The sequence below is a fragment of the Urtica dioica genome, chromosome 10, assembly GCF_054948205.1.
Source record: "Urtica dioica subsp. dioica isolate 48M chromosome 10, U.dioica_male_clone48M_v1_H2, whole genome shotgun sequence".
In the NCBI taxonomy this organism is placed as follows: Eukaryota; Viridiplantae; Streptophyta; class Magnoliopsida; order Rosales; family Urticaceae; genus Urtica; species Urtica dioica.
This window is the reverse complement of record NC_142765.1, coordinates 4981686-5008277: the sequence shown is the minus strand read 5'-3', so window position 1 is coordinate 5008277 and position 26592 is coordinate 4981686. Positions and strand designations below refer to the sequence as shown.

At 40.0% G+C, this 26592-nt stretch overlaps 2 protein-coding genes across 2 annotated transcripts; one reads left to right on the top strand and one right to left on the bottom strand.

Moving 5' to 3' along the window:
- Positions 1-19431: 19431 nt before the first annotated feature.
- Positions 19432-21379, bottom strand: LOC149383203 (uncharacterized). Its single transcript, XM_089627711.1, has 2 exons — positions 20962-21379; positions 19432-20843 (listed from the first exon to the last, which is right to left on the bottom strand). Exons 1-2 carry the CDS (start codon positions 21377-21379, stop codon positions 19432-19434), a joined length of 1830 nt encoding a protein of 609 aa, XP_089483837.1.
- Positions 21380-23762: 2383 nt separating this feature from the next.
- On the top strand, positions 23763-24816 carry LOC149383202 (11-beta-hydroxysteroid dehydrogenase 1A-like). Its single transcript, XM_089629567.1, has 3 exons — positions 23763-23847; positions 23929-24121; positions 24648-24816. Exons 1-3 carry the CDS (start codon positions 23800-23802, stop codon positions 24758-24760), a joined length of 354 nt encoding a protein of 117 aa, XP_089485693.1. The 5' UTR covers positions 23763-23799; the 3' UTR covers positions 24761-24816.
- Positions 24817-26592: the final 1776 nt, after the last annotated feature.

Here is a 26592-nt window from a genome sequence, read left to right as displayed (position 1 = left end):
ACGACTTATTCGTCGCTAATAGTTTTCGTACATATTTAGCGACGATATTTTTGTCGCTAAATCATTTCGTTTTAATTAAATTGGAGGGACTTTTCCCTCTTTAAAATTCGTTAAAATTTAAAATGATTTAGCAACGAAAATATCGTCGCTAAATCATTTCTTGTTGGAGGGATTTTTCCTTCTTTAAAATTCGTTAAAATTCTAAATTTGTACGAAATTATTAGCGACGATAATATCGTCGCTAAAGAAATTCAAAATCCTTTAGCGACAATATTCTCGTCGCTAGATATATTCCCGCGAACTTAGCGACGAGAAGCAAGAATTAGCGACGATATTATCGTCGCTAATTATCTTTGCCACCAAACTTTAAAAAATTTCGCACCAAATTATTAGCGACGAATAAGTCGTCGGTAAATGCATTATTAGCGACGATTTAATAGTCCCTAATAGTTTCGTATCTAAATGTCATATTTCTTGTAGTGAGATGAGAACTTCGTATATTCTTCGAAATATGGCTTCGAAAACATTATCGTGGTGCAAAATAATCATGTCGCAGCACCATACTATGTAATACGCCACTCCATGCACCGCAATTAATACGGCCACTCCCATTGCCATTACTGATAACAATCGTTAAACTTACGCCTCTTTTTTTCTTTCTTATTTTTTTTCAAAATACCAACAATTCAAAAGTTTCATAACCGTCCGTGTGTGTATATATACTTATATATATATATACTTATATATATATATATACTTATATATATATATATATATATTAAAAATATTGTTCCTTGCTTTGCTTTAGACACATTGCCTAACCGTTCTATTCCTGATATATCTCACTAGTACAAAAAGGACTCTTGGTGCGAATTTTTTCGCACACAAAAGTCTTTTTTCGCACCCAAAAACACCTTGCGAGTTTAAATGCGACTTTTCTGCACCCAAAAGTCCGCACCTAAAGGTCTTGGGTGCGAAAAGTCGCACTCAAATGTCATAATATAATATCATATAATATCGCTATTTTAAGTTAAGAAACCGCGTGCGAATATAACTTTTTTTTAAACCACATGCAAATATATATATATATATATATATATATATATACATGCAAATATATATATATATATATATATATATATATAAGTTATTTTGAAATGTTGGGTCAACTCTTACCACACAGTATTTTATCAAATATAGTGCAAAATCTTCTGTAAACACACTGCAAATACAACACTATATTTTAGTGTGAGTACAGTATCACGCCAAATTTGGTGTGTTTCTGTATCATACGGAAAAAGGAATTTTTTTTTTTATTATTTTAGCTATAGTTGATTATCAATTCTACTACCAAATTAACTTTATTGTACTATTTTATTAATTTTAATAATATAATAATGAAGAATAGTAGTTTAGTGTGAAATTTAATGTTGTGATTGAGGTTGAAAAAAATTCGGTGCTAAAAACGCACAAAAATAGTGTGATTTAACACAAAACTTAGTGTTAGGGTTGGAGTTGCCCTTTCTAAGTGCATTTAAATCAAAGTTTGGTTCAACTCAAATTATCAACTGATCATGGACAAAAATACTCTTTAAGTGATTTTAAATTAAAATAAATAAATAAGTAATTTTATGACATTCCAGAAAAAAAAAAAAAGAAAAAAAAGAAAGACCTTTACTACGTAGGGACTAGCTAGCTGGCGACGATCAATATACATGTATATTACGTAGTCACCGTCTACATATATATGGAGAAAGTGTAAGATCATTCACAATCCTTTATTTAGACCGTTTCATTTGCCTTGTTGGTCCTGAATACAGTTCATACACTGCCTCGATACTCTCAGTTGCCATATTAAAACTTCACTTCAGATTTTTAACACTGTGTTTGTGTCTCACTACCCAAACACAAAAGCGTTTAGTTATTCAATACACGGAAAAATCTCTATCTCGAGAGACTACGTGTTCTTTCCATGCAAACTACTACGTGGCTAAGTTGACTATATGAAACAGAGACAAAACTGTTCAACATCCCTCTCAGCCTATGTTCAACCACCCAAGTAATGAAGCCATAGATTTGAACATCATAATTCCTCTCACTATCTTAACAATTATGATATTAATTTACTCTTCCATTATATATTTTCTTGAAATACATCTTATTTACCGTAACACTCCTCTGGCCATTTTTTTTTTTTTTTTACTGAATGTGATATTAATGGTGTGGTGTGGATATGATATGGAAGAAAATGGCATACGAGTTTTCAATAAGAGAAGCTAGGCTTACCTATTGTGGCTTGAAGAGAGAAAAGGATGTGATAAGTGGCTAGCATTGCCACTCTTCTGGGCTGCAAAGATGTCATGATTATCAAAGCAGATGTTTCCAAGGTTCAAAATTGTCAGAGGATGGTTGAAGAGACCAATAGCTACCATGAAAGATGCAAGCTTGGAAGAATATCAAATAAAGTGTTTTTTTTCTATTTTTGGAGCAATTTTCCTTGAGCAAAATTATCCTTTATATTATTATTAGTATTATAGCCTCTCGTTCCTTTTCAAAGAAAACATTATAAAAAAATAATAATTTGCAACACCTAAATAAATAAGAGATTTATAAGTGATTAGCCATTTTTTTTATGGGACAATTAGAATTATAGTCCAGCTAACATTTCAATTGCTCACATGTCTTGTCTTGGTGGGTTCGAAGTCACTTTTTTAGATCTCAGGAAGCTCAAGAAGAATCTGGATGAAATTCCGGATATCCGAGAGTTCCATATGATTTTTGAATCGTGACTTGTTGAGGTGTAGAGCCTAAATTGATCAGTGTCGTATGATAAACTGAAGTTGTGTTCAATTTTGGTTGGACTCCTTGCTTGAGGATCGGAGTCGCTGCTGCAGATGGAGATATGTGATGAGATTAGTCACCAAGTAGGATATTGTTAAGGTGTGGAGCCTAACTGATCGGCTTGACGACTGAAGAACTTATGACGATGATTCGCGAATTTATGGCAGAGCCTCGATGGAGAATGCCGATCCTTCGACTGGTTGAAGAGTTGCTTCATCATGCCAAAAGCCCTGAGTAATGTATCCAATTCGAAGAGGAGAAAAGGAAAACAAAAATAAACCGGTTGAAGAAATTGCTTTGCCGCTGTTGTTACGTTAAGTTGGTTTTATTTTTTAGAGCAAGGCGTATGGAAAGATGTCGGTCATCATGTTTCTACTTCCAGTAAGACATCTTTCATTATGTGTGGAGATCGTTTTTCTGGCAAGTTTCCAGTTTTGCCAATTTGCCTCGCTAGTGCCTTTACTGTGTGATATTCTTACGAGGATGGGTAAGGAAACCCTAGATACACTTCCAGGCATGTATAGCTGCTATAAAAGCCCTACGCTTCCCCCTTAGCAGCCTTGACGCTTTTGATAAAATACTTTGAGCTCCTAGACGTGCAAGACCGGCAGATTGGGATGCTTTGTGTTTTGTTAAGAGCGGTGTATTCTCTCAAGCTATTCCAGAAAAATTGAGTGTTTTGTGAAATTTGGGTTATCTGTACTCGTGATTGAAGACTCACGATCGTTTGAAGACTGAAAGTCGTCCGATCATAGGCGGTTGCTCAAAAAGTGGAATTGGGGCGGATCTCAAATTCAGGGGGAGTCCCTGGTTTAGGTATTCACTCGTGGTAATAGTCTCTAGGTTTTTGATTTGGTGATTGTAATCATATAAGACCTTATGTGTACTATTGACTACTATATAGTGAAATCATTTCCACTGACAGAATGCCCCCAGACGTAGGTGATATTGCACCGACCGAACTGGGTAACCATACTGTGTGTCTTTTTCTTATTGCATTGTTTGTTGATTATCTATTATCTGTGATCAAGCAAGTTGTCGGACACATTGTCAACACATTGTGTGCGACATCTTGCCTTTGTGACTAATCGGAATTTCAGCCGCCATAGGATCACTCGATACCACCGCTCCTCACATCCTCAACCCAACCCGAACATGAGACGCACAGATCATCGGAATAATGTTTAGTTTGTTGTCGTTTACAAAATAATGCATTGTACCTTTTATCAACTCGTTATATAATTTTTAATATATAATATTGTCCACTTGTATGTACTTTTTTTTTGCAAGGCTCACTTGTACTTTGTAAATTAAGTAACTGATTAACAAAATTGAAGTAATATGAATAAATAATGGGTCCATTAGGAAAATAGCAAACTTAAACGTTTGACATTGCTAAATAGCTAACGTTTCGTAAATCTTAGGTAAATAGTCATAAAGATGACATGGCCCCTATCAGAAAAATTTTATGCTTTCCATGTTTGTCCCCCCTTTTTATTTCCAAATTTTCATTTAAATTTTGATTATTAATTCAGCAATTTTTTAAGGCAATTTAAAAAAAAAAATTAAATTCTCTCTTATACTTCCGAAAATATAGAAAACAGTTATTTCTACATTATTTCGTGGATTCTTGATAGCATATTAATGCCCAAAATATACGTAACATTTATTTTTTCAATTTTGTGTTCTTTAAAAAAAACAGAACCAAAACATCCATAACACATAATAAGTCGAAAACCAAAGATAAGTTCAAAACACATACTACGTTCAAAACAGATAAAAAGAGTCAATAGTAAATTGAGTGGCGGTGGGGTTGATATTTACCCCCTGGATCGTGCTTGGAGGTCACAATTTCAGACCATGTCATGTGACTCGCATAGGCCGTGGTGTAGTTGTTGAGATGCTTATTGTAGTTTTGTTGATCACCTCCAACAACATTGCAGAGGACATGATACTGAGGTAATACTCCAACTAGATGGGGACCAGATAAAAGATATCTAACAATTTGAGTCAAATCATCATCTACGGGATCCATGGAGGAAAGGATGAGAATGGGGATAGGCACGGCACTGGATAAGGATATGTGTAAGGATATGGATACGTTTTTCTGCATAGCTTTCTTGTTTTTCTTCTTCGTTTCAGTCTGAAGTAACATCAATCTCATCTCTTATCTCACTTGTGGAGGACACTTCTCACACCGCTTCGCGTTCTTCTTCGGATCGTTTCCACTCAAGTGAAGTTTCATAAGTGTCAGGCCCCATCCTTTTTTTGTCACTCCACAATAGTTGCATGTGAAATTATTAAGGGTCCCGGCTACTTTCATACAATGATGGTGTATGCCTTCATTTGCTATAGTTCTATACCTATAAGCATTGAACAATAATTTCAGTCACACATTAATTAAAATTCAATTATTCTATGACATTATTGTTGAGCCGATTTCTCGTCCCAACAATCTATACAAGATTTATTTGAATTGTCTCATATATTTATTTATATGGATTAAGGGTCTCAGAATCCGATTATGAAGATTAAATCGAAATCCGAAAGAAATTAATAGATAATACGAATTCGAATATAGAAAGAACGAAAGGAGATTCCTTTTATTGATTATTGAATGTAAACCTTACAAGAATATGAAATTCGAACGAGAATAAGTAGGAAAACTCCAAATAAAATAATGAATCCAGATAAATATATGGCAATCTTTTCCCAAAATATTCAGTAGTCGTAAAATGAAGATGGAACGCGCTTTTATAGCCAGCTCGCTGATTCTCCCGCCTCTTTAGATCGATACACGTGTACGTGTAGAGCCGGTCTTCGATCCTCCAATCTCGCATATATCCCCATGTTTAGGCGATTTGACCGTTTCTTAGGAGACCGCCCATTTGGATTAATTGGGGGGATCGTCTAAGAGCATTTATGGGCCCGGGTCGAATTAGGATTCGATCTATGATGAAGTACCCCTTGCTATTGTCTTGGGCCGATCTCGCCTTTACTTGGGATTTTTAGGCCGAACTGGGCTTTGGGCCGATCTATCGATTGTCTTCATCCCCTTTGGGCCGAACTTGCCTTGGGCTTAGTTGGTCCAACTCGCCTGATGGAAGGGGGCGATTTCCACTCCCAAAATTAGTCCCCCAGTATCTTCTATGTTATAAGATAATATAGAATATACTTTGTCGAACCGAGATTTTTTAAAGTCTGGTTGAAATTCGATGAAATATTCGTGTATTTCTACCTTTAGGTTACTTTTGAGCGAATGTTATTGACACGTGTCACCAAGCCCGCGCCTTGGTCACCCAAAGATCTTCTTAATCATAGCGATCTTCTCGGGATTCCCAATCGTCGATTTGACGCTTAAATAAAGCTGTGACCTATCGATTCTTTTCATTAATACCAACTCATTTGCATTCCAGAGGTAAAAATCGCGACTTTCTTTCTTTTCCTCTTCTTCTTCTCTGTGTTTTCTTGAATTTCTTGGCTTTCGCCATTTTTTTCTTTTTTGCCATAAAGACCTTTTGAAATTCTCTTCTTCCTTTTGTTGTATTTGGGGGTATCGGGTTTTCTAGGTTCGGTCGATTCTTAAGTTTAATCGATTTTTATCCCAGGTTCTTATTCTTTCATCATTTTTTTCATTTTTTTCTTAAACCAACCTGTAAAGTGAAATGTCGACTCCCGACAAGAAGAGCGAGGATCCCAACAGTGAGTTGTCATTGCTGTCGTCATTGACGAAGCATGACCTCGCCGATACGGGGGAGCGATACAACTTCCCCGATGGGCTGAGGGTGAAAGTAGGAGGCCAGTCCGCCGATCGGATCATCCCTAGGTATGTTTATGCATACCAGGTACTTTTCGAAGAGTGCGGGCTGCGCTTCCCTATTCCCCAATTGCTCATCGAGTTCTGTGACCGTCTGGGCATACAGTTCACCCAAATGTGTCCGAACTTTGTACGTCAAGTGATGGCGTTATTGCTATTGTCTAAAGAGGCTGGAATCTCTTTAGACATTAACGATCTCGGCCGCCTGTAGGTCACGAAACGTAACTCGAAGCACCATCTGGTGTGCTTCTACTTGGCGAATCGACCTCGTCAAGGGATCGTTACCGACCTCCCAGGCAAGGACAAGAACTGGGGCTCGAAATACTTCTATTTCGAGGTCAGTGAAAAGACGGTCGAAGTGGTGAAGAATTGTTTGTCCTTTCCGTGGAAGACGGACTGTGGTAATTAGGGGATCGTTTTACTGGCGAACTGCGAACTGGCTAGTGTATGCCTAGAGCGAACTAACGCTTTATCGTTTGTTTTGCAGAGAGGATCATCGTTTTCTCGTCGGACGTGTTTGACCATAAAGTCCAGAAGCTGCGCGCCTCCGAGGTTTCTTGGAAATCCTTTTCCAAAGCTCAATTCATAGCAGCCGGTCTTTGGCACGTTGCTTCTTCAGGTTGGTCTTTATTCCGAATTCGAATTCTCTCCTATTTTTGCGTTATTAAAAAAAATTTATATCTCCCCTTAGAAGATTCTTCAGACGACCTATCCTCTTCGCCCGAGATGAACAACGAGGATGTAGACTGGCGGGCCAAGAAGAAGGCCCTTAAGGCAGCCAGTGAGGCCAGGGCCTCACCCGAATTGGTCGAGAAGGCCAACCCATCTGCCCCGGCGGCGCCGATCCCTACTTCGGGCTTCCAGGAACTCTCGGTCATGGTTCCCCCGGCCACGCTGCTCATCGAGCTCGATGGCGAGCCTAAGACCACCAAGACCGCCAAGACCGCCGAGACCTCCTCTGTCGGGGTCATCAAAGCTTCGACCGTCGAGATCGCGAAGGCTTCGACTGCAGCGGTCAAGTCCACGTTGACTCCGTCCTCTCAGGCCAAGAGGAAGGAGGTAGAAGGCGTTTAGCAGAGCGACCCAAAGAAGGTATGAGCTAATGATTGCGGGAAGGCCGTGAAGGGGTACGGTCAGCCACATAGGTCTCTGCCAGGCTCCTAGAAGCTGGCGTTCAACTGAAACCTTGACAAGCCGGTCTGTGATGACCCGACGGTGGCGGCGTGTCTTATGCGTCAGTTCAACTTTCCCGAGTGACGGCTTTCGATGGTCTCGGGGATGCATGGGGCGAGCTACTATCGTTCTGTCAGTGCGGTGGGTTCTCGGGTAAGTTTTGATTTCCATGTTTTGGCTTCCATATTATTTCCCAAGGCTAACTCTCATTTTTTTCAGTTCATGGCCGAGCTGAACAAGGGCTTTCTTGGTTACGAGGTGATGTACGACCGCCTCTCCCTTGCGAACCAAGAATTGCAAACCAAGTTGAAGGCTTCCGAGGACGAGCTCTCAAAGTGCCTAGGTTCCCTTGGCCAGATGGACCACCTCATTATCGAGGCGGAAACGTATGCTCATCGTGTGAAGGATCTTGAAGATCGTCTTCAAGATTCCGAGAGGACGCAGGTCGACCTGAAGAGGGAGCTCGACCTGGCCGAAGCTTTCCATCGCAACCTTGGGTCTGAACTGGACCGGGTGAAGGCCGAGCTGGCGAAGGAGAAAGCGGGAAATCGCTCCTTGTACCGAGCTTACCGTTCGGCTAAGGACGACGGTATTCGTCCGGGCAGGAAGGCTGCTGGGGCGAAGTACAAAGGGGCGCTGGTGGCCTACCGCCAGTTTGTCGCGGCCGGGAGGAAGAGGAAAACCATCATGTGTAACCTCGATCAGGCCAAGGCGGCGTCGTCGATCTTCCAGGAGGTCGTCTACAGGGAGATCGTTGATGCCCCTGCCGACCTGCAAGAGGCCAAAGACGAGCTGGTGAAGCTTCAAGCTGAGCTCGACAGCGTGCCTTTGCCTTCTCTTGCTGGGGCCGAAGATCTCGAGTTCACTCTTTATGACGACCGCTCGCCCCCTAACGTGCCAGCGCCCGAGACTTCTGAGGTCGCGGATCAGTTCGGCTCGATGCTCGATAGCTCGGCGACCGTGCTTGCGTCGATCGACGAGGCTGGGGAGAAGTCAAAGGACGCTGAGCTCGCCAAGGATAAGTCCGCCTAGACTCGCCTCGCCTCCCTTATTTTCTTTCTAAGTTCGTTTTTTGAATAATCAGTTTGTTTTTGAGCCTCTGCGTGGGCATATTCATTTTGGGCTCGTCATTTGGGCAAGTTTGTCGAACTCTTTTTACTTCATTATCGTTGTTATTTTCTCTCTCTTTTTATTTGTTTCGAACATATTTCACGATTTTGTTAAATGTTATTGATGTTCGTTTCATATTTTGCTTGTCTTTTTACTCTAATAACGGCCTCGATAGATAGTACATAAGTATCATTTGCCGACACCTTAGAGCGTGTGTTTGAACGAACGCACTGATTTACTACAGCGTTTATTTGTTGACAACCTGTTCGTGGGATTCCCGAGACTCGGTATGGTCTTTCTCAGTTTGCTCCTAACTTTCCGGCGTTTTCTTCGACCCTGTTCTGATACACTTTTCTCAACACGAGGTCCCCAATGTTAAATTCCCAGAATTTGACTCCTTTGTTGTAGTATCGGGCGATCGATCGTTAGTATAAGTTCATGCGTATTAATGCTTGGTTTCTCCTCTCATCTTTCAAGTCGAGGGAGTCGCACAGCATTTTGTTGTTAGTTTCTTCGTGATCATTCACGTATATGGTGCGAATTGTTCGAATCTCGTGTTCGATGGGCAATATTGCTTCAGTCCCGTAGACCAGAGAATAAGGGGTTTCCCCGGTAGGCCTTCGTGGACTCGAGCGGCAGGCCCACAACACTCCCGGGAGTTCGTCGGCCCATCGCCCATTTTTGGCTAAAAGTTTCTTTTTCAGGTTACTAACAATTGTTTTGTTGGTAGCCTCTGCTTGTCCATTCCCTTATGGGTATTGGGGTGTCGAGAATCGTAAAGTGATTCCTTCTGCTGCACAGAAGCGTCGAACTCATTTGTTATGAATTGTGCGCCGTTGTCAGTGATTATCTCTTGTGGCGCTCCATGTCGACAGATTATATTTTTCTAAGTAAATTTTTTTACGTCCACATCCCTTATTGAGATGAATGCTTCGGCTTCCATCCACTTGGAAAAATAATCTGTTGTGGTGAGGAGGAATTTCAGTCCTCCTGGTGTTTTGGCTAGGGAGCCGACGATATCCATGGACCACTTCAAAAAAGGGTATGGAGCGGATATAGAGGATAGCTCCTCGGCTGGTTGCTTGATATTCGGGGCGTGTTTTTGGCATTGGTCACATTTCCGTGAGTGTCGCTCACAGTCGGAGACCATGGTTGGCCAAAAGTACCCTTGATTTTTTATTTTAACAGATAGGGCCCTTCTGGCCGCGTGGTTCCCATATTCTCCTTCGTGTATTACGGAAAAGATGCGTTTGGACTATTCTTTTCCTATGCATCGTAAGTATATTCCGGAGAAACTTCTTTTAAAAAGCACTTCCTCTATTATAGAGAATCTTGCGCTTTGGCTAATTAGCTTTCGGCGCAATTGTTTATCTGTCGGGGTGTGGCCTTTGGAGATATATCTGATTAACCAGTCCCCCTCTTCTATTATTACTGAAGAAATCTGTAATTAATATTTCAATTATTCTGCATTTATATTGTAATTATTATGCATTTACGCGGTAGAATAGGAGCTGTTATTGTGTATATTCTATATTTAGTTAGTTAGATATTCTAGCATTAGTGAGCTTATTTTTTTCGAGATTTCCTAGATTGTAACTGATTGTATCTCGCCTATTTAAGCAGTGCTTAATGCTCATAATAAAATATCGGTTCATACCATAAGCTTTCATGGTATCAGAGCGATTCCCCTATGGAAAAACCGATAAACAGTAAAACACAAAACACCCCTTCCTCTTCCTCCATGGAAATTTCTCAACCATCAACAGTCCATTCGTCTATGCTCATCACAAGGCATAGATTAACTGGACAGAATTTCTTGGAGTGTGCCCAATCTGTGAAGCTTGCCATTGACAGAAGAGGAAAGCTTGGATGCCTAACAGGTGAAGTCAAGCAGCCGAAGGAGGGAGATGAAGGATATACCATCTGGAGGTCAGAGAACTCATTGGTTAGGGCGTGGCTGCTCAATTCGACGGAGGCCTCAATAGCCAAACCGCACATATTCTTGAAGACTGCCAAAGAGGTATGGGACTCGGTCAGAGAAACATACTCTGATCGAGAGAATGCTTCGCAGGTCTTCGAGTTAAAGACAAAGCTATGGCAATCCAGGCAGGTTGGTCGAGATGTGACAACCTACTACAACGAGATGGTTGCTCTATGGCAGGAGTTGGATCAGTACAACGAAGATACCTGGGAGAGTGCAGCTGATTGTGCCAAACAGAAGAAGATGGAAGAAAATGACCATGTGTATATGTTTTTAGTAGGTGTAAATCGAGATCTTGATGAAGTGAAGGGAAGAATTCTCGGGAGACGACCGTTGCCCTCAATCCGAGAAGTCTTCTCGGAAGTCAGAATTGAAGAGAACATGAGGAAATCATGCGTGGTAGTGAAGAAGCTATCGATCGGATAGCAGAATCATCAGCCTTGTTTACCCGAGAAAACGAGGAAAAGAAGAAGCCGTGGTACGACCATTGCAAGAAATATTGGCACACAAAGGAGACTTGTTGGATGATTCGTGGCAAACCGGCCGGGTACAAAACAAAGAAGGAAAGAGCCTTACAAGCTAACATGGTCGATTCCTCTCGAGAGCAATCAGTGCAACCCGAACAGCCACCTTAACCAAGGCTCAGATAGACCAGCTTCTAAAACTCCTCCAACTCTCTCAAAAGGCTTCAAACTCTGATATTCCCTCGTGTTCCTTCGCAGGTTCCCTATCTACCTTTTTATGCTCAAAAGAAAATAATAGTTGGGTAATTGATTCAGGTGCAACAGATCACATGACCGGAAATTCTCGTCTTTTTCTATCCTATAAACCTTGTGTGGGGAATAAAAAGGTTAAAGTTGCAAATGGTACTCTTACACCAATTGCAGGAATAGGAAGTGTAAAAATATCAAATATCTCTCTATCTAAAGTCCTTCATGTTCCAAGTTTAGCCTGTAACCTTGTGTTAGTGAAAAAAATCACAAAAGAGCTAAATTGTCGTGCTATCTTCTTACCTGATTCTTGTGTTTTTCAGGAACTAACAATGGGGAGGATGATTGGCAGTGCTGAGGAACATGATGGTCTCTATTATCTTGAAGATGGATCAGAAGTGAATAAAATAGGTCAAAAGACTTCTTGTTTTCAATTTTTTTTCTTTTCCGATGAATAATAAAGAAGTGTATTTGATGCATTTTAAACTAGGACATCCTAGTTTTTCATATTTAAAAAGGCTGTATCCTACTCTTTTTTTAAATAAAGATCCTTCTTCATTTCATTGTGATATATGTGCTTTAGCTAAACATCACAAAAATCATTATCCTACACAGCTTTATACACCTACATCTCCATTTTCACTAATTCATAGTGATATTTAGGGACCTTCTCGTATATCTACATTAAAAGAAAAGAGGTGGTTTATGACGATTATTGATGATCACACTAGGATAAGTTGGGTTTACTTGCTTAAATAAATAAAATGAGGTTGAAACCATTTTTAAAACCTTTTTTAATATGGTACAAACTCAATGTAGTGCACAAATTAAAATGATAAGAAGTGATAATGGTCGAGAGTATTTTTCGAAAACCTTACAAAAAAAATTTTGATGAGAAAGGTGTCATTCATAAAAGTTCTTGTACAGACACTCCAGCTCAAAATGGCATAGCGGAAAGAAAAAACAGGCATCTTCTCGAGGTAACAAGATCTATTATGTTTTCAGCAAAAATACCCAAATATCTATGGGGAGATGCCCTTCTTCATGCAACATATCTTATAAATCGCATGCCTTAAAAAATTTTGGATTTTAAAACTCCTATTGATGTATTTTCAAAATATTTTTCTAACTCTCGTACCATTAACTCCTTGCCATTAAAAATTTTTGGATGCACGGTTTTTATAAAAAAATCCAGACAGGACCGCAAGTGAACTTGATCCAAAAGGGAAAAAATGTGTTTTCTTAGGTGTTCCACCTACACAAAAAGGATATAAATGTTTTGATCCTATGAATCGAAAAATGTTTATTACCATGGATGTTGTCTTTTTTGAAAATGAAGCCATTTTTAGTAGTGATCTTCAGGGGGAGAAACAAAATGAAGACACTACAAATAGTTTAGGCCTAGATTTTCTTAAAATTGATGAAATTGGTGATAATATGGTCGGAATTGAATATGAAAATGTACCTAATCCGAGTATTGATCATGTTTTGGATAAATTTTTTGAAGAACATGTCTCTATAGATAAAATTGATGTTTCTATAGATACAAGTCAAGAACCACCTCACAATCCCGGAGAAATAAAAAATAAGAAACTACTAAGTCCGTATGACAAATTTTATACAAAGAGGATCATGAATCAAGAGATAGAGAACATCACTGCTCCCTCAGCCGACCATGAACCCGAACACATGGAAGTTTATGAAAAAGGTAAGGAAAAGGTAAGAAAAAAGATCTTGCACCATGCATCCCATATATCCAATGTCCAACTTTGTCTCTAACCATCGTCTATCCATGTCTTTCAGTGCCTTTACCACAAATGTGTCCTCCATTGTTGTCCCTAAAACTATTCAGGAAGCCTTATCTGAACCGAAATGGAGGGTGGCTGTGATGGAAGAAATGAATGCTCTTGCGAAGAATCAAACATGGAAGGTTGAAGGGCTGCCTCAAAGCAAACCGATTGTGGGCTACCGATGGGTGTTCACACCAAAGTTGATGGGAGTCTAGAATGCTACAAAGCAAGGTAGGTTACTAAGGGCTATACGCAAACCTATGGCATCGACTACATGGAGACATTTGCTCCGGTTGCAAAGTTAAACACAGTGAGGATTTTGCTCTCTATTGCTGCAAACCTAGACTGGTCTCTCAGACAGCTGGACGTGAAGAATGCTTTCCTTAACGGGAAACTTGAGGAAGAAGTCTACATGACTCCCCCCTCTGGGATTCGAGGAGAAATTCGGCTCTAATGTTTGCAGATTGGAGAAGGCATTGTATGGGCTGAAACAATCTCCAAGAGCTTGGTTTGACAAGTTCACTCAGTACGTGAAGCGACAAGACTACAAGCAATCTCAATCAGATCATATCTGTTGGAATCGATCTAGGGTTTGAGAAAATAATTAACGCTTCGGTAAGCGGCGGAATTTTAAAAATTTTCTTTTACAAGTAAAACAGTTTTTACTAACCTAGACAAGTGCAAGTACATGTAATTAAAAACCAATATGAGCTAGAAGTTTACTAACCTTTCTTGAAGCTTGAACTTTGAAGAAGCTTGTGGAAAGTTTGCAACGCTCGTCTCCCCTCGCAGCACGTCTCTCTTTATTTCCTCGGAAACTCGAGCAACCACGAAAGTTTCTATCACTAAATCACTCGAAAAGAAGGAATCAGTGAGTGGGCACTTTTAAACACTACGACTTAAGAACGAGTCTCGAAGTCGCAGAGCTAAACACTAGGTCGAGTGAGGACCTAGGTGCCAAAGCAAGAAAAATCGAAAATAAACTAGAGAGAGAGAGGATTTTCGGCCACAAGTTCTAGAGAGAGAGTCTCTCAAATCTCTTAAACTTGGATGAATGAAATGTGAGGAAATGAGGCTCCTATTTATAGGAGAGGTCTCACCTTCAATAAGGTAGTTTCCTCTTCTATAGAATATCACATATTCATGAGCAAAAATCCCTTATTTCTCATTCCATGTTGGGCGCCCAAGGCTGCCTCCTAGAAGCTTGGATTTGTTTCATTTTTTGTTCCTTGCCTTGCCCATTACTCTCTTGGCCGAAATTCCTTGTGCATCTACATGCAAATTTGTTTCCTCTTTTTCTTTTGGCAAGTATCTAAATACATTTATGCACAAAATAAACTATCTTTCCTTGGGTATTATGGGCGCCTATTCTCATCTAGAAGGAGCTTCTAGAAGCTTCTTCATTTGTTCATGACAACATGAGAAAAGCCCATTAAGAATTTTCAATAAAATTCTTATGAAACGAAATTAATTCACAAGGCCCAATAATCAAGTTATGGCCGAGTGACATTAAGTCATCAAATGAACTTGTCAAAAAATTTATTGACATTCATTTCATCATATGTCTCAAAAGACAAAAATACCCTTTTGACTATTTTCGTTCTTGTTTTGACTTAGCTTCCAGTTTAACTATTCCTATCGATGTGATTCGTGACAGGGACCTCATTGACCCAAATGAACAAAGCTTGAGCTAAAAACTTGGACTCAAAAGTTCACAAACCTTTTCCAAGTTTAGCTTAATGCCAACTGACTCCACTAAATAGCTGACACTGAAAATCTCTCGGTTCAAATGAATTTGTTTTCTACTCAAGAATTCGACCTAATTATGATGAGCGGATCCACTGAATATTATCTATGTTTACCCTTCATGAATGTCATCAGCTAGTCGGGATTTACTAAATTACCATTTTACCCTTCTAGCTGTTATTTCCTCAACTCCTTTGTCGCTTGTGAATAAGTTAGAAACAATGTATTGACGAGGAGCTAACAAGTCACATTGTTTCATCCAAAAGAGTCAGGACTCAATTTGGACACTGGCCAGTTCATTTATTCACACTCCAAGGAACAAAGCACGAGGTGAGTTCACAAAGTTACTCATGACAGACTCACAACTTAGTACTTCACCAATAGGCCTTGTTCGGAATCACATAGTGAGTCCGAACTTTGACTTTCTCAAATGAGAATACTAAGGTGTGAAATGGCATGTCTCATTTCAGGATTAAGGTAAGCATGATGCAATTCATACATAGTGACTTCGAGACATAAGAGGTTAAATGGTTTGTTCTTATATTGTCTCTAGAAGTGCACTGGTCAATTCAGTACCTTCGGAAGATACTAGAAGAACTATAGAGTCCCCAACTCTCAATGCCTCATAACCAGACATCATAGATTCTTCTAACAATCATACTGAGGTCAATAGTCCTTTGACCCTAAGATTGCGAATATATCGTTTTAAGCAAACTACGAAGAGTTTGTTCATGCAAATCTACATTTGTCTCTTCGTAAGTTGTTAAGTTTGTTTATGGACTAAAAGACTAAGGTTTTATCATAAAGCTTCAAACAAAGAAAGAATGAATGAACGTTTCAACTTTATTAATGAATGAATAGGCAATTACAAGCAAGAGTCTTCGTTAGACTTTATTACATCAAATGTACAAAATAAAGACTACAACTCTTCTTGTGGGCACCATTGACAACAATATCCTCTTCATTAAACACTCAAATGACGGTAAAATGTCAATTTTGATTGTTTGTGTGGATGACATAATTCTTACATGAAATGATCTGAAAGAGATGGAGAAATTGAAGATGAAGCTTGCCACTGAATTCGAAGTAAAGGACTTGGGAGAAATGTGATATTTTCTGGGAATGGAGATCGCTCATTCCAAAGAAGGAATTGCAGTGTCACAACGGAAGTACATTCTTGATTTGCTTCAAGATACTGGAATGAGTGCGTGTAAACCGGCCAACACTCCGATAGATCCAAACCTGAAGCGGGGGAATATCAAGGAGGGATTCCTGTCAATACGCAGCAGTACCAACGACTAGTGGGCAGGCTTATATATACTTATCACACACAAGGCGGGACATTGCATTTGCTGTGAGCATGATAAGTCAGTTCATGCACTGCCCTTTCGAGGAACATCTTGAAGCTGCGAACCGGATACTATGCTACCTGATGAGCTGCCCCTGAAAAGGTCTCTTGTTCAGAAAAGGAGGGAAGAAAGAAGTAGAAGCCTTCACCGATGCTGACTATGCAGGATCCGATGTGGATAGAAGATCCACTTCCGGGTATTGTACATACGTATGGGGTAACCTCGTGACGTGGAGAAGCAAGAAACAAGGCGTGGTAGCAAGAAGCAGTGCTAAGGCAGAGTATCGGTCGATGGCTAATGGCGTATGTGAGCTACTGTGGATAAGAAGAGTGCTTGAGGAATTGAAGATGGAGATTGACCTACCAATGAAGCTGTTTTGCGACAACAAAGCAGTAATAAGCATTGCTCATAATCTAGTTCAACATGATCATACAAAACATGTTGAAGTGGACCGACATTTCATAAAGGAGAATCTAGATGCTGGCATCATTTGTATTCCTTTTGTGGGAACAGCCGATCAGACTGTAGACATCCTCACAAAGGGACATTTTCGACCAGTGTTTGAGAAGATGATTTCCAAGTTAGGCATGTTTGATATATACTTGCCAACTTGAGGGGGAGTGAAGAAATCTGTAATTAATATTGTAATTATTCTGCATTTATATTGTAATTATTTTGCATTTACTCGGTAGAATAGGAACTGTTATTGTGTATATTCTATATTTAGTTAGTTAGATATTCTAGCATTAGTTAGCTTATTTTTTCCGAGATTTCCTAGATTGTAACTGGTTGTATCTCGCCTATTTAAGCAGTGCTTAAGGCTCATAATAAAATATCGGTTCATACCATAAGCTTTCAATTACCATTATGCTTGTGCTTTTGGTGGTGATAGAAGATTGGTTTATTGCTTCGACCGGTATGATTCGGCTTATCGTAGGATCTGACGTTAAAGCTAAAGCGGCGAGGGCGTCAGCTGTGGTGTTTTCTCCTCTGGGGATGCGGGTTAATTCGAATTTTTCAAATTGATTGGTCATTTCTTTTACTAATTGTGCGTATGCCTCCATACGCTCGTCTCTTGTTTCGAATTCCCCGCTGATTTGATTCGCAACGAGCTGCGAGTCACAAAAAGCGGATATGACTTTTGCTCCCACAGCTTTTGCAAGACGTAATCCTGCGATTATTGCCTCGTACTCGGCTTTGTTATTTGAGGCGGTGAAATCCAGGTGGAAGGATTGTTCAATTACTTCTCCATGTGGTGATACCAGATGTATCCCAATCCCAGCCCCTTGTTTTGTGGAGGAACCATCGACTTTGGAGTCCAATTTCCACTGTTTGTCGTGGTTTCGCTTTCGTTTGCGGGGAGCTCGATAAGGAAATCGCTAGAACTTGTGACTTTGCGCATGTTCTAATGCGATATTCGATATCATACTCGCTTAACTCGACGGCCCATTCGGTTAATCTCCCTGATTGATTGGGGCTGTGGAGAAATGAACGTAAAGGTTTAGTGGTCATCACTACTATCGAGTGGGATTGGAAGTATGGTCGTAGCTTTCGGGCCGCTGTGACGACGGCCAGAGCTAATTTTTCCATTGCCGGATATCTCATCTCTGCGTGAACGAGTGACCTACTTATGTAAAACACTGGTTTTTTGTCTCCTTGTTCTTCTCTGACGAGTACTCCGCTGACCACGGTGTATGATACGTCGACATACAAGTAGGACGGTTCTCCCACTTCTGGCTTGGCTAAGATCGGAGGTTCGGCTAGGTATTGGTTCAGTTGCTCGAATGCTTCTTCACACTTTCCTGTCCATTCGAACTTCTTGTTTCCTCTCAGGAGCTTATAAAAGGGTAGACATTTATCGATCGATCGAGAAATGAATCGGCTAAGGGCTGCTACGCGTCCCGTTAGTCTCTGGATTTCTCTTTTGTTTCTGGGGGAAGGTAAATTTCGGAGTGCTTGTATTTTGTCCGGGTTGGCTTCAATCCCCCTCTGAGTTACCATGTATCCGAGGAATTTCTCAGAAGATCCCCAAAGGTACATTTAGATGGGTTAAGCTTCATTTGGTAACTGTTCAGAACCTTGAAACATTCTTCTAAATGTGAGACGTGGTCTATTTCTCGTAATGATTTTACTAACATGTCATCGATGTAAACTTCCATCGTTGTTCCTATTTTGTCGGCGAAAATTTTGTTCACTAATCGTTGATACGTGGCTCCTGCGTTTTTGAGCCCGAAGGGCATCACCTTATAGCAATAGATACCCTTGTCAGTTGTGAAAGCGGTCTTTTCCTGATCATTGGGATGCATCAGGATTTGATTGTATCCTGAGAACGCATCCATGAATGACAAGATTTTATGGCCGGCGATGGCTTCCACCAAGCGTTCTATGTGTGGGAGTGGAAAGCTGTCTTTAGGACAAGCTTTATTGAGATCGGTATAGTCGACGCATCGCGCCATTTACCGTTCTTTTTCTTGACGATGACGTTTTTGGTGAGCCAATCGAGGTATTTTACTTCGCGTATTAAACCGGATTTTAAGAGGCGCTCTACCTCTTCGTTCACCACTTTAGCCCTCTCTAGGCCAAGTTTCCTACGCTTTTGTTTTACGGGCTTATAACTGGGGTCGACGTTGAGTTGATGTGCGGCGATTTCGAGGTCTATACCTGGCATGTCCTCTTTTGTCCACGCAAACGTTTTCTTGTTCTTCTTCAGAAATGTAATCAGTTCTCAACGCATATTTCCTTTCAACTTGGCCTCGATGCCTACGCATCTCTCGGGGTTAGTTCCGTCGATTTGAATCTGTGTTATTGACTCCGTATTAGGCTCCTCTTTCTCCTCTGAGTTTCCATCGGACGCGGATGGATGATCTCGTTTCCGATGGCCATTAATTGTTATTGGCCTTCATTGGTTTCTTCGCTAGATGGACCTTCCGAATTGTTTTCTTTTGGCTGATGCTTTCGATGATTTTTTATGATTATTCATATAGCAAATTCGGGATGCCTCCTGGCTCCCTCTGATTTCTTGTATCCCGTTGGGAGTCGGAAATCGTACGCAAAGGTGGTAGGTTGATGGTACCGCCCTTATCCCATGTATCCAAGGTCTTCCGAGGATAGCGTTGAACGGGGATAGGCAGTCAAGAACGGTAAATTCAACCATCCGATTTATGTCTCTAGCCCGTACAGGGAGTTCAATGATTCCTAGGGAGGGTGTTACTTCCCCATTGAATCCAAATAACTGGTTGGGTTTGTGCTCAATTTCAGCCTCCTCGATGTTTATTCTATCCAAAGTGGTTTTGAATATTACATCTACAGAGCTTCCTCCATCAACCAAGATTCTGGCAACTACGCAGTTACCCACTTCGAGTTCAATGATCAAAGCATCGTCCTGGGGCCCATGTAGCCTTTTGGTATCGTCCTCATTGAATGATATCGTGGTATCTTCTATCTTTCGGCACCCAGGTGATCTTGGTGTACCTTTAAGTTGACGTTGGTGTGCCTTAATTGAGTTTACGCTATCCCTGCAAAACTTTGAACCTCCCATGATATAGTCGATCCGGGGTTTTGCTTGGGGGACGTCGTTATCTTCCTCCTTTGCCCTTCCCCTTTTCGGGGAGGGATTTCCTCGGGTTCTGTTTTTGTTAAATTCCTTCTTCTGGGGCAATGGCCCCAGATCGACATTCTTTAGTTCTCCATTTTTGTACTTCTCAATAAGTACCTTTCGGGCCACGACGCAATCCAGAGTGTCGTGTCCGTAATTCTTGTGGAAGTCGCAGTACTTTTTCTTGTCACGCGGCCATTTTGGGGTGCCTCCTTCGGAAACTCCCTCATCGTTTACGTTAAAGGCATGTTCTGGAATGTTTGGAGGCTTCCTCAATTCATTGTTTCGGTAAGGTCTCATTCCTGATGTCCTGGCCATGGCCAGAACAGGTGTCATAGAAGCGACCTTCCTTGGTTTATGCTTCTTGGACAGGAGGGCCCTTTCTTCTTCAGCTTTTGCATAGTTTGAGGCACGATGAATCGCGTCCTCGATGGTGGGTGGTCTGTTCACGGTCATTTCCTCTCGAAATCTGAACTCGTGCCATAGTCCATTTTTTAGAGCGTTCAAAGCCGACTCTCCCTCCACGGAAGGGATTTTTGACATGACAGTTTTAAACCTCGTCACGAAGCTTTTTAGGGTTTCGTCTCGGGCTTGTTGGGTGTTCCATAGGTCTGCCATGGTCGCCTCATCTTCTACTAACATCGAGTAGTGTTTAATGAACGCGGCCGACAGCTGTTGAAAAGAACTTATCGACCCTTCTTCGAGACATGAAAACCAATCTAAGGCGCTTCCTGACAGGTTCTCATCGAATAACTGGCAATATCCTGCTTCTCGTTCCTTATCTCGCAGACATGCTCGTCCCATCGCGATGCGAAAGGCATGTTACATACATTTTCGGGTTGGAAATACCAGAGTACTTGGGGAGCCTGATCTTTCCGGTGTCCCCAACTCTGACTTGGGTAATACACAGAGCAAATGGGGTTCGCCCAGTATCTGCCACTAACCGATCAATCTCGGGGGCCGAGCTCGTGGCGTAGTGCATTAGGGAGTCTATAGCCCGGAACTTCTCCTCCACCATTTGACGGAAGGCGTTGAACGCGGGGTGATCATCCCTCGAGATTTCTATGGCGAACTGTTCTCCCCCAGTTCGGATTTCTCCTCTCTGAGGGTTTCCTTCTTCCGGACAAACTACCGGCTCGAAATAGTTCGGTTCCTCAGGAACTCCTTCCTCGCGGGAGAGGTTGACGACTTGAGGAACATACCCAGGAGGATGGCATCCTGGAGGCGGGGGTGGTAGGTCGCCAAACACTGGCCTCGGCTTGTACATCGAACTGACCAATTTCGGCCGTATCGGGCGACATGTGGATCCCGGAAAAGCTTAGTCGTCTCCCGGGTGGGGCGAACCTTTGTCCGTTTGCGATAGGCGGACCGGTCGAACTCAGCATAATAGCTCGCCCAACGTCGAGCTGCTCTTGGAGTGAAGATTGCGCAGCTATCAGGCTATCGAACTGGGATCGGGTTGATCTCTGGAATTCGGCGGTGGTTTCAACGAGTTTCAACAGGAGAGCTCATGTCTCCGGATCGGCTCCAGAAACCGGGATTTCGTGCTCGCTATTAGAAGACATTCTTACAGATCCGATCTGTCTTCTTCGGCGTTAGGTTTCTGATAAATTTCCCACAGACGGCGCCAAATTGTTGAGCCGATTTCTTGTCCCAACAATCTATACCAGATTTATTTGAATTGTCTCGTATATTTATTTACATGGATTAAGGGTCTCAGAATCCGATTATGAAGATTAAATCGAAATCTGAAAGAAATTAACAGATAATACGAATTCGAATATAGAAAGAGCGAAATAGGATTCCTTTTATTGATTATTGAATGTAAACCTTACAAGAATATGAAATTCGAACGAGAATAAGCAGGAAAGCTCCAAATAAAATAATGAATCCAGAAAAATATATGGCAATCTTTTCCCAAAATATTCAGTAGTCGTAAAATGAAGATGGAACGAAGTTTTATAGCCAGCTCGCTGATTCTGCTACCTCTTTAATTCGATACACGTGTACGTGCAGAGCCGGTCTTCGATCCTCCAATCTCGCATATATCCGCATGTTTAGGCGATTTGACCGTTTCTTAGGAGACCGCCCGTTTCGATTAATTGGCGGGATCGTCTAAGAGCATTTTTTGGCCCGGGTCGAACTAGGATTCGATTTTTGATGAAGTACCCCTTGCTATTGTCTTGGGCCGATCTCGCCTTTACTTTGGATTTTTAGGCCGAACTGGGCTTTGGGCCGATCTATCGATTGTTTTCATCCCCTTTGGACCGAACTTGCCTTGGGCTTAGTTGGTCCAACTGGCCTGGTGGAAGGGGGCGATTTCCACTCCCACAATTATCATCATTATTTTATATTGATGGAAATAAACATTTCGACAACCAACGACAAGTTTAACTTTAATTTTCGGAACATTATTAACATTGATAATCAACGATTAACACCAAATATTTTTGAAACCTCTTAAAAAATTGAAAAAAAAAATATGTGGATCTCACAACATAAATGAGCATGTTTCATTCTGCAACATTTTACCCACAAAAAAAAAATCACAACGATTCAAAACTACATGGCCGAAACACTAAGATGAGTAAACGACGGGAACGAAGACGAAATCACGCTGAAATCGCTTAAATGATATTGAATTTTGGAAGGATCTGTTAAAATTACCTGGGCTTGGTCGAAATCGCACCAGTCTGTCGCCGATCTTCGTCTTCGCCAATGTGATAAAATTTTAGGGTTTCAATCGGCGAAATGGCCTCACCAAACTCCGATTTTTTTGGTTTTTATAGCTTAAAAAATGATATCTATTGACAAAACGACGGCGACAACAACAACAACAAAAAAAAAAAAAAAAAAAAAAAAAAAAAAAAAAAAACACCTAATCATATCAATATCTAATGAGTTCATGACAAGCGGGGTCTGGTAGAAGATGGATTTCGATTTAAAACTATAACTTTAATGAATTTAAGACTAATTTGTAACAATAATATATATAATTCTATATACACACTACTTAATGTAGCATCTATAACTTCAAGGATATCAAAACAAAGAATAAATAGATTATATATTCAAATAGATACATAAAATCCTCAAACTCAATACCAAAATTATCATCTTATAAAACCATAAGAGGCATTTGACTCGAACTTTCATCAACATTATAGTTCCACTCATTACCCTCTCTCTGACATCATCCATATAAAACCATTAAAGCGCTATTAACTTCGCATTGTTTCAACTTTCAAGTAATTCGAGCAGCGTATATGCTTGCGGGGAAAGGAAAAGAGATTGCCAGTACACAAGAAATATCTGTTAAATAATAATACAATCGTCCCTTTTGTTTTTTTTTTTCTTTGGAAAGACGTTCCTTTTGTTCATTTTATATATTTTTTGCAAAGAATGTACGTGTAGTCTTCAATCCATGCAAACTACTACGTGGCTTAGTTGACTACAAAAAGGAGGGACCTATATAAAACAGAGACAAAACAGTCGAACATTTCTCTCTGCCGAGCTCAGTATATGTTCAACTTCAAACCCAAGGAAGTCATGGAATTCATCAACATGCTATTGAACATCATGATCCCTATCAGTACCTTCACAATTATGATATCTATACTTCCATTATATATTTTCTTGAAGTACATCTTCTGTGCCATAACAAGACCCGTCTTCAGCGAGAACTTGATGGGGAAAGTAATTCTCATCACCGGAGCCTCCTCTGGCATTGGCGAGGTAAAAAAAATGAAACACATCTACAATGAAACAACAATTGTTTTTATTTTTCTTATGTGATATAAATGGTCTGTTTGGAAGAGAATGGCCTATGAGTATTCAAGAAGAGGAGCTAGGCTTGCCCTTGTGGCCAGAAGAGAAAACAGGCTGAGATCAGTGGCTAGCATTGCCACTCTGTTGGGCTGCAAAGATGTAATGATTATCAAAGCAGATGTTTCAAAGGTTCAAGATTGTCAAAGGATGGTTGAAGAGACCATTGGTTACTATGGAAGATGTAAGTTTGGAAGAAAATCAAATAAAGGGTTTTTTTTATAATATTTTTGGAGCAATATTCCTTGAGCAAAACGATCCTCATATACTATTTGTAACATCTCTTAAATAAATAACTCAGAACGTATATACAAACTTAAATAATTTGTTTATCATGTAAAAAGTATCATTAAAACAAAATCAAATCTAAAACTAAAACTTCAAAAATGTTTTAACTTTTATTTATTTTTTAAAAAGAATATAATTTTATTAGCTTCTTCTATAAAATTAAGAAGTAATCTTCATTTGCAAATAATTTCTTTAAGTGTTAAATTTCATTAAAAATTAAAAATTAATAATTATATAATAATAATTTCATGAAAATAACTAAAATACTGCAAAATCATTAGTTTGTGGACCACCTTGCTCAAAAAATTGTCATCAACCGATATATCAATTGCATAAATCGCTCAGAGACTAAATCTTTCCTTTCTTTCCACCAAATGTATATGCTTGTTTTTGAAAGGCTAGTTTTTTTTCCCTTGATTTAGTGGATCATCTGGTCAACAATGCTGGGATAACTCCAGTCTTCATGTTTGCAGAGACCCCAGACATTACAAAGTCTGTTCAGACTATGGTACTAAAACTATGCTTTTACAATTAAACTCTAGAATTCTGAAATATGAATGCTTCTCCTAATTTTGTGTGCTATCATATTATGACAAGGACACCAACTTCTGGGGCTATGTTTATTCCAGCTATTATGCCATTCTATATCTGAGATCACACGCAGAGCCATCACACGCATAACATATTAAAATATAAATTACAAAGATAAATTCGATAAGAAAAAAAAATTACAAAGATCAAATATTTCTTCATCGGCTTGCATATTCTTTGAAGTTTGAACAACATAATCAAAACATTTTTTTTCAAATAATTACTAGCGATATTTACACTTTTACATTACTAAATAGCCAACATTTCGTAAATACTAAGTAAATGATCATAGAAATGATGTGACATTTTTGGGTTGCTCTTTAATTGAAATAATAATAATAATAAAAAAGTAGAGTATTTACGCGTTTAAATATATGGACGTGACCATTTATCTAATATTTACGAAATGTTTGCTATATAGCAATGTAAAAATGTCAATATGATGTATAATAACTTTTTTCTCTTTCTTTTGGCCGATCCATGCACATCTATTTTGAAGGAAAGCACAATTCACGACTACAATTGGTTGGGACAAGCTGATTGGTAACTGAATGGTTGATGGCTAATAAGATTGTGGTCTTCTTCAAGGACACCATAAGTTTTATTTTCAGTTATTTTGGCCAAGTTTCTCTTTTCTTTTTCTTATTGTTGCTGGCAGATTTTTGAAAAGCAGAAATTGAGGGTAAGTATTGAAAAATGTATCCTCTTAAATGATAATTACACTACTACAAATTCACATTTTTGGTGCGAAAGGGTATTGAAATAGGAAATAAGAGAAAAAAATTAAGCGAAAATTGAGTTCGAATTTTATCGATAATATGCAAGGTCTTGTTTATAATTATAGTCAAATGAGAGTCTTTTTCAATCTTTTTTTTTATGAACTTGTTGAAAATGGAGTTTAAGGTGCGATATGTCGCACCTAATAGTCGCACCTAAGCCCATATTAGGTGCGACATGTCGCACCGGATACTCCGCCAGATGACTAAAAATTTCGCTAATGTTTAGTGGTATCCGGTGCGACATTGTCGCACCGGATATGTTTTTGTCGCACCTATTACTTTTAGGTGCGACAAAGTCGCACCAAATATCTTTCGGTGCGACTAATGTCGCACCTAATAGTTTTAAAATTTAAAGTTGTCAGGCATATTCCCCCGAAATTTTTTAGGTTTTGGATTTCATATCCGGTGCGACATGTCGCACCGGATATGATTATTAGGTGCGACATCGTCGCACCTAATAGTTTTAGGGGTTTAAAAACCCCAAACGCCTTCTTCTTCTTCCTCGCTACGATCAGACACAGCAAGCGTTCATATGCCTGCGCAGAAGTGTGACGGAATGGTACCCTCGGGTTCTTTTCAGGTACGGAATTGCATAATAGCTGGAATATACATAGCCCCAGAAGTTGGTGTCCTTGTCATAATATAATAGCAAACACAATTAGGAGAAGCATTCATATTTCGAGTTTAATTGTAAAAGCATAGTTTTAGTACCATAGTTGGTTCCCACCCGTGTATCACAGCTTTCCATGTTCGGCTATCAAGGGACTTCAAGAAAGCGGTCATGCGTGCCTTCCAATATCCATAGTTGGTTCCGTCGAGTACTGGAGGGCGATTGACAAAACCTCCTTCTCGGGAACTATCCATAATAGGCAATCAGAAAAAAAAATACAGGAAACCACCTAAGAGATCAAGGTGCCTGCTCTGATACCAATGAAATTCTGATTAGTTGCAAAGGCAAGATGTCGCACACAATGTGTTGACAATGTGTCCGACAACT